At 45.3% G+C, this 8991-nt stretch overlaps 1 protein-coding gene and 1 gene segment (V, D, J or C); both read right to left on the reverse strand.

Moving 5' to 3' along the window:
* Positions 1–532: 532 nt before the first annotated feature.
* Positions 533–4561, reverse strand: LOC118078837 (immunoglobulin lambda-1 light chain-like). Its single transcript, XM_060269810.1, has 3 exons — positions 4461–4561; positions 4016–4321; positions 533–903 (listed from the first exon to the last, which is right to left on the reverse strand). Exons 1-3 carry the CDS (start codon positions 4504–4506, stop codon positions 533–535), a joined length of 723 nt encoding a protein of 240 aa, XP_060125793.1. The 5' UTR covers positions 4507–4561.
* Positions 4562–8023: 3462 nt separating this feature from the next.
* LOC118078835 (immunoglobulin lambda variable 5-37-like) lies at positions 8024–8570 on the reverse strand. The segment is given in 2 exon segments: positions 8024–8370; positions 8489–8570. Coding segments are annotated over 2 exon segments (423 nt in total).
* Between the last annotated feature and the right edge of the window lie 421 nt (positions 8571–8991).

Here is an 8991-nt window from a genome sequence, read left to right on the forward strand (position 1 = left end):
TCACCCAGCTGAGCCCACCTGGATAGTTGGCTGATGCCTGTTAACATACCCTCCAACATTTCTTCATTGAGAATATGGACGTTCTATCCCATAATAATTATTTTCCTATTAATACCCTGCCCATCTAAGTGGGTTGCCACTCTGAGTTGCTTCCATCATATAAATGCATAATAACATTATACATGTACAGGGCTGTCTTCAGATGACTTGTTGGTTGAACAAGTCATCCAACATTTCTCGGATGAAAATTGGGATGATCTAATGAAAAGTGGGACATTCCGGGATCAAATCAGAAACCAGGATGGCTTTTGTAGATTCAGGACTGTCCCTGGAAAATAGGGATACTTGGAGGGTCTGGCCTGATCTACAAAGAACTTGCTTTGCATCCGTTCACTCTCTGTTTGTGCCATGCAGTGGCGGGATCTGTGTGGATTAAGCTTTCTGTATGGCCGATGATGACCAGCTAAAGCAAATCTGCCCATGACTTGACAGCAGCTGCAAGCACAAAGCATAGGAAGTTCTTTTTAAGCATTCACATCTCACTGCTCTTTGGTGGAGGAGGAAAGGTTTTTGTCACACTTCCCCATTGGTTTGTATCATTGTGGAACACTTTAGCACTGTCATACCATCTGCAACAGTAATAAACGGCCTCATCTTCAGCCTGGACATTGGTGATGGTTAAATAGCCAATGTTCCCAGAGCGAGAAGCGGTGAATCGATCCGGGATCCCTTCTCCCCTGCTGCTACCCTCATACTGCACAAAGCGAGGGGCCTGCCCTGATCTCTGTTGAAACCAGCGAACAGCAGAGCCAGTATCACTAGTTGTGCAGGAGAGTTTAATCGTTTGACCCGGCGCCACAGACTCAGAGGCGGGCTGAGTGCAAATTGACTGGCAGATGACACCTGTTTTAAGAGAATTGAGAAAAGGTAACATTTTCAGTGTTCTCAAATAAATAAATATGATAAATGCAGTTAGATTTTTGTTGGCCAATGGAACATGAGATCTTCTCCCCAGCTTTACCTGAGCAGTAAATAAAAAGAGCAAGGAGGAAGAGAAATGAAGACATGGCGGTGAGCTCTCCAGGGGAGTTTGAAGCTCTGGAGGAAACTTCCTCACTCCTCTCTTAAATCCCCCAGAGCTGAAGAGCTGCCCCTTCATGCAAATATCTTCCATGATCATCAATTGCCTCTACTTGGGGTTTGGAGATCCTGCTGAGCATTATGGGACATACAATCCAAGGGCCAAAGGGCAGATTTGCATAAAGGAGATTTCTCAAAGCAGCAGGAATGGCCCTTAGCTCAGCCATGGTGTTATGAGACATCCATGAAGGAACTATTTGCAGTAAGACATCTATCAGGAAGGGTCCTGGGAACACTGCTTTTTATAGTGTGGAACATCTCACTTTTTATAGTGTGGAACATCTCACAATCCTAACATGGGCTCGAGAGACAGAGGACTGTGTAGGAACGAATAGAGCTCATAATTCTTAGAAAGTCTAGGAAAGTTCGGCCTGTCTTCATCAAATTTTAACTTTTTATGTTGCAAAGTAAGGTTGTGAATTTTTCTTCATTGTCTTGTCTTATCTTGATGTAACCTGCTTTGTGGCTTTTTTAATGCAATCAAGTGGTGTAGAATTGTTATGAAATAAATCAGTTAAACCTCGCCATTCTCAACTCTGCCACTGCGCTCCACTGTTAGTCATATGAGGACTGTTTAGCTTCCTGTAGAAACCAACAGATAATAGGAATTAAAAAAAACACTCAGCTACAAGATAATTGATCATACCATAACTACTGGGTACCACAGTAAGAAGGATATTGACAAGCTGGAGTGTCAAGCGGGGCAATCATTATCAAGAGTACGGAAACCAAACCTTATGAGGGGTGGTTGAGGGAATTCTGAAGGTTTATCCTGGTGAAGAGAAGATTGAGAGGTGATATGAAACCATCTTCAAATATCTAAAGGGCTGTCAAACTGAAGAAGGAACAAGCTTGTTTTCCTGTTGCTCAAGAGGGTAGGACCCGAAACAGTCAAATGACAAGAAAGGAGCTCCCCACTAAACATTAGGAAAAACTACTTGACAGTAAAATCTATTTTTACAGTGGAAGGGATGACCTCTGAAGATGTGGGCCTTCACTAGAGGTTTCTAAGCAGCCACCTGTCAAGGAATCTTTAGTTGTGATTCCTGCATTGCAGGGGGTGGGACTAGATGACTCTTGGAGTCTCTTCCAGTTCTACAGTTCTTTAAGATCCAGTCTCTTTGAGGATAAGGTAGTATTCAGATCACATTGAAAGGCAAATCTGCCAAGTCTGCTTTTTCTGAAACAATGTGCAAATACAGCCATCCTCAGAAATTCACACTTCTCTTAATTTTGCAAGGTAGCTCAGCAGCCAATTCATGTACAGTACTAGAGTAATGAAAAGTACCTATGAAAAGAACATACCAAACTGTACTGTCTCTGGGGATGTTTTGCCAAACTGTGTATAGTAGGCAAAGAGGCATACAAAATGTGTGTGTACTAGAACTTTGCATTGTGATGCTGGCGAATTTTCATGCGGAATTTAAAGAAAAATTGCAAGCAGGTGTGGAAATATGGGGAACGAAAATGGAAAAATAAGGAATTGGAAGAAAACAGAAACTGACAGATTCCCCCATCACCATGTAGAGGCGCACGGCTTAGGGAGGTGACTGTGTACAGTGTTCTCTGTTCAGAGTTCACTTGCTGGCAAAACAGGTTTACTGCCACATAATGTGTAGAAAGCCTATAAACATTTTGTAGCAATAAGCTCCCACCGCCCAAAACAGATTGAGACTGGAGAAAGTGGCTGCTGGGCCACACATACCCTAAGCCATGGGTAGGCAAACTAAGGCCCGGGGGCCGCATCCAGCCCAATTGCCTTCTAAATCCAGCTAGCTGACGGTCCGAGAATCAGCGTGTTTTTACATGAGTAGAATGTGTGCTTTTATTTAAAATGAATCTCTGGGTTACTTGTGGTGCATACAAATTCGTTTATTTATTTTTTTCCAAAATATAGTCCGGCCCCCCACAAGGTCTGAGGGACAGTGGACAGGCCACCTGCTGAAAAAGTTTGCTGACCCCTGCTCTAAGCTATGTGGTGCGCTGGCACTACCCACAATTCCCTGCTGCCTTCCCACTCTTAAGAAGATGAGAAGCTCTGAACTGGGTTTTCGATGCATATATATATATATATATATATATATATATATATATATATATATATTGACATTTTAAGGTTGTTTAAGTGAATATTCTAAAGTGTAAAACAGAATATATTTAAGCAACCTTAAAATGTCAGTGACGTCCCTTGGTCCATTTTGCATATCACAAATCCCTGCATATTTTACATAAACTAATCCATTCAGCATTCCATTATTACATCCACCAAAACTTGTTTACACTGTTGAATTTATCTTAATGCTGCCAACGTTTTCAAGTGTACACAATTCCCCCCCCCATATATTCAATAAACATTTTCCAATCTTCTTTAAGCATATGTTCTTCTTGTTCTCTTATTCTGTATGTTAGGTCCGTAAGCTGCGCATATTCCATCAGTTTAAGTTGCCATTCTTCTTTAGTTGGGACTTCGCTCACTTTCCATTTTTGGGCTAACAAAGCACGGGCCGCAGTGGTGCCATACATAAATAACCTTTTTTGACACCTGGGAATTTCCGTCTGAATTATCCCCCCCCCCAAAAAAAAATAGAAGCATATTTCTAGGGTCTCCCTTTATCACTGCATGCAACACAGAAGTGATTCATCTGAATCTTCTACCCTGCCATAGCCACAGAAGAGGCATGTGGTGCAATACATTAATTTTCCAAACAGCAATAATAAACAAGGGTTTTGTGAATTCCTTGTGTCGCTTTCTGTTCTTTCCACAGTAGGGTTGACTTGACAACAGATCATGTGAAGTTCTTCTACAGCATTCACATTTCACCCCTCTTGGGAGGAAGAGGTGAGGTTTTTGTCTCAGTTCCCCATCAGATTGTACCACCGTGGAACACGTTGCCAGCCGTATTCCACCTACCGCAGTAATAAACAGCCTCATCTTCAGCCTGGACGTTGGTGATGGTTAAATAGCCAATGTTCCCAGAGCGAGAAGCCGTGAATCGATCTGGGATCCCTTCTCCCCTGCTGCCACCCTCATACTGCACAAAGCGAGGGGCCTGCCCTGATCTCTGTTGAAACCAGCGAACAGCATCCCCAGTATCACTAGTTGTGCAGGAGAGTTTAGCTGTTTGTCCCGGGGCCGCCGACTCAGAGGCAGGCTGAGTCCAAGCTGACTGGGAAGTGACACCTTGTAAAAGAAAAACCAGAAAGAACATGTACTGTGAGCTGGATGCATTTTCAAACACCCACCAAGTAATATATTCCATTGGTAAATACAAAGAGCTTCGCTTGGTCTACATATCATAAGGTCATCTCCACAGTCTTACCTGAGCAGTAAGTGAAAAGAGCAAGGAGAAATAGAAATTGGCCCATGGTGAGTTCTCCAGAAGTGTTTGGCTTACTCAAGGAATCATCCCCCTCTCCTCTCTTAAATCCCCCAGAGCGGAAGAGTTGCCCCTTCATGCAAATGTGCTCGGTGATCATGTGATCACCTCTGCTAGAACTTCATGTTCCTGCAGGTCATAGTGGGACATTCAAGCACAGGACAGTGTGACAAATTTGCATTATGGGCATTTTGAAAGCGGGTAGGACAAGTCCTTGGTTTGGCCTCAGAAGAATCAGAAAATTCCTCTCAGTTCAATGGGATGGTCAAATGTACAAAGGGTATTTTTGTAATATTCCTGGTGCCTTTGGTTAAGGATGGGCTATAAGCACAGATAATAGCTAAAGTAAAGGAGTACAGCTCAGAAAGAGCAACCATGTGCCTAAAACATTCCCCTTTTCTATTTCCAAGCACATTTCCAAAGGGGTCTTTGTGATCGTTTCATTTATGTCAGAAAACTGGACCAATATCTTCCCCTAGTGGTGAAAGGCAGCTTAGCAGGCATCAAATATAGAAGGTTTCCTAGCAGAACACGGAAGGCGCAGAATTAAGCAGAAGAGTGAAGAGCTTGGATTTCACATTCCCGTAGAGCTTTTTGGGACCTGGGGGGGAAATGTGCCTGAAGGCCATTTTGAAAATGTAGAATATGCTTCACCAGGAGGAGAACAAGACAGGGAGGATGGCATATCCCGCGTTGATAAAACCCAGGAATGCCAAGTGTTTTGAAAAAGGCTCATGAGAACACTTTGGTCTAGTGTGCAACATGTCGCTTGTGAGCATTTCTAACTTGGGGTGTGTAACGGACAGGGCTGGTTTGCGATAGAACCCCAGGGTGTAAAGTGTTAAACCCAACCTCCTTGTCATAGCTGCCAAGTTTTCCCTTTTCTCGCGAGGAAGCCTATTCAGCATAATGGAAAATCCCTGAAAAAAAGGGATAACTTGGCAGCTATGCTCCTTGTTGAGTGACGCATTACATTCCTGAGGGGCAGGACTGCCATGAGTTTAAAAGGAATGGGGAGCAGTTATTTCAGTTGGTAGAGTGGAGAGAGTTGAGAGAGTTGAGAGGGGTTTTGGGAGCGTGAGCGTGTGGATAGTAGTAGGAGATATTAGAGTGTTTTTGGAGAAATTTACTAGTATTAGAACTATATTATTCAGCCAATGTTATCTGTAACTAAGAACATGAACTAAGATCTTATACGCATGAAACCATTATGCATTTTACATGTCCTCTAGAGTAATAAAGCTTTCTTAAATGTTACTTTAAAAATGGATGTGCCTAGTTATTCCAGTGAAGTATCCTAACTCAAGAGGGTGGTGACGGTAGTAGGAAGTTAGACTAAACCTGAGGAGCAGGAAAATAGTTTAAAACCTCAAGGTCAAGCCCAGGGAAGACAAGCGCCAGGAAGAAAGTGCCACAAAGTAGCAACAGGCTGCTGGGGTGAACCTTAGGTGAAAGGGAATCCTGACTGTGAGCACAAGGTGGTTCCTGATACACTTGCCGGGACTTAAAAGGGATACGGCACCACGTTATTGGGAGAACTGGAACTGCACTTCGATCACTAGCAGACCCCAAACCTAAACAGGCAGTTTATTTGGGTGCAAGAAGGATAGGTGGGTGGTTTGTGAAATAACCAGTTTCCTTCAACACTCTGCTAGGGGTATAGAAAGGGAGGCACATCGCATTGGTGGGATCTGCACAATTTAGGTGGGATCATTGAAAGTTTTTAGTGACAACGCCGGGATTGTCGCATTTAATTGGTGGCAACGTCCTGGGTTTGTCGCAGGGTGGATGCAGAATTGATCATTTTTCGTATGGTGAGCTCTGCACATATGTATCTTTTGCTCATGGAAACGTTAAAGTCAGGCATAGGCAACCTTGGTTCTCCAGATGTTTTGGAACTACAACTCCCATGATCCCTGACCACTGGCCCTGTTAGCTAGGGATCATGGGAGTTGTAGTTCCAAAACATCTGGAGAGCCAAGGTTGCCTATGCCTGGTTAAAGTGGTTGAGTTTTCCTTTGCATAATATGGCCCAAACGATGGAAAATTTCTTTTACACAAAACATTATGGGGCAGATAATGGACAAATTCAGTGGCTTAATTCAATGCATTATATCCCGTCTGGTAGCAACATGAATTCACATCTGTAGGATATTATACCAGGTTGTCAGAGACAGGGCTCCCAGAGCGACAATGAGGATGGTGATGAGGACAGAGCCAGAGAATGTCAGAGACAGGGCTCCCCAGAGCGAAGAGGAAGAGTAGGGTTGGTATAGAGAGACAGAGGATGTCAGAGACATAGTTATCCAGAGAGATAGAGAGACAGAAGAGGAAGGAGTTCTCCTTCCTTCTCAGCAGTTTGAAGACTGCCCCCCGCAACCCCCCTTGTCTTCTGCCAGCACTCAGAGTGCAGCGGGAGAGGTAGCAAGCACACACACACACACAGCGCTCTCCCTTGGAGGCAGCAGGGCAGCATCTCCCGCACATCTCCCCAGGAGTGCAGTGATTGAACTGCGAGCGACCATAATCAGTCTCAGGTTCCACCAGTCAATCACGATGGACGTGTTGTACATGCCCGCTGCATATAATAAAACTGCTTGAAAACTGAAGGAGTCTGCTTGCTGCCTAATTAAGCTGGGGAGCCAACAAGATTGTGACACAGGTGGAGCAGACATGTATTTTGCTTTCTTTATCAGATATGCCCCACCGATGAACCTGTGCAGGTGGTCATGTCTGTTAGGGCACCAACAGGATGCAGATGAAGCCTAGGTTCAACGGTCCGGGTAAGGAACCAGCCGGCGTCAGGTGTCAGTACGGGGATCAGGAGAAGCCGAAGTCAGGAGCAGTCTGAGTCAGGAACCAGCCGAGGTCAGGTGTCAGTGCCGGGGTCAGGAGAAGCCGAAGTCAGGAATAGTCCGAGTCAGGAACCAGCCGAGGTCAGGTGTCAGTGCCGGGGTCAGGAAACAGTCGGGGTCAATAACACTGGAATCAGGAACAGGATAAGCAAGGCAACCACGTGCTCCAGCACAGCAATTGCAAGTGCTAGCGAAGGAAGCAGCCGGCCTTCCTTAAGTAGCCTCTTACGAGCTCCAGCTGTCTCCAATTGTTCCCTACGTTTCTGAGCTCTACGCTCTACAGATGAGAAGGGAGGAGGGGAGGGGGCCCGCTGGCTCCTCTCCTCACAAGGGCCTGATTCTGGCTCGACTCCTTCCTCCTCCTATTCTGATCTTCCTTCTTCCCTATCTGATTCTTCCTCTTCTGAGGAGTGCCGCCACCAGTCTTCTCCAGGTACGAATTCCTCCATTTCCCCAGATTCCCCCGGGGGGAAGGGGGGCTTGCCACCACTCCCCCTCGTCTTCCAGAAGGATGTGAGAGCAGCTGCCCAATCAGTCTCTTCCAAACCAGGGATTTGAGCAGCTGTGGGAACAGACTGAATGCAGGTCTTCAAGCATTTTCATTTCACCTCTCTGGGGAGGAAGAGTAGAGGTTTTTGTCGCAGTTCCCCATCAGATTGTACCACCGTGGAACATGTTGCTGCTGCTATACCACATGCCACAGTAATAATAAGCTTCATCTTCAGCTTGAGCGCCTGTGATCACTAAATTCCAGAGGTTGTTGGAGGAATCAGGGGAGACACTGAATCTCCCTGGGACCCCTGAGCCTCTGCCCTGATCACTACTCCTGTAGTAGTGGTATACAAACCGTGGGGCACCACCTGATATCTGCTGATACCACCGGACCCTATAGCTGCTGATACTGTATCCAGCATTCAAGGTGCAGGGGAGACGGACTGTCTCACCTGAGGAAAAGGATGCTGAGGGTCTCTGAGTCATCACCGGCTGGGAGGAGGAACCTGCAAGGAGATAGAAATCCCAAAGAGAAATAATTGTAGAAAAACCATAGAAAAACCTCAGTAGAAGCTGTGGGGCTCATCACAGATCTGCTCTCAAGGGTTTAGCTGATTATATTACCTGAAGGATAAGTGAGGAACAAGAGGAGGCCCAAGAAGGACCAGGCCATGGAGAGAAATCCTGACACACTCTGCATCCTGAGACAAAGGGGAGGGTCTCTGCCAGGGATCTCAGTGATTCGCTCTTTATAGGAGAAGAATGTCACTCCTCCAATCACATCTCAGTAGGTCTCTCCGCCCTTGCAGGAGAGGCTCCATATATGGTGAGGATAGAGCTTCTGAGCTTCAGTTCCTCCAAAGCGAAAGCTGAGAGATGGAGATGGGAAGAGATTGTGGCATTCAAACCCTTACGGAAGAAGGAAACACATTAATTCACCATTCCTTGGTCCAATCTAAGAGTACAATAACAATCTATCTGAAGCGAAAAGAGACGGAAGTAGATTTGCAATATTGCACTGCAGAAAATCCCAGAGAGTCCAATGTGACTTAATCCGGAGAAGTAGGATTGAGCTGAATGGGCAGATCTGTCAATGTTCCTTTCTTTCGGTATGTAAGGGGCAGCTG

Source organism: Zootoca vivipara, chromosome 17, assembly GCF_963506605.1.
Source record: "Zootoca vivipara chromosome 17, rZooViv1.1, whole genome shotgun sequence".
In the NCBI taxonomy this organism is placed as follows: Eukaryota; Metazoa; Chordata; class Lepidosauria; order Squamata; family Lacertidae; genus Zootoca; species Zootoca vivipara.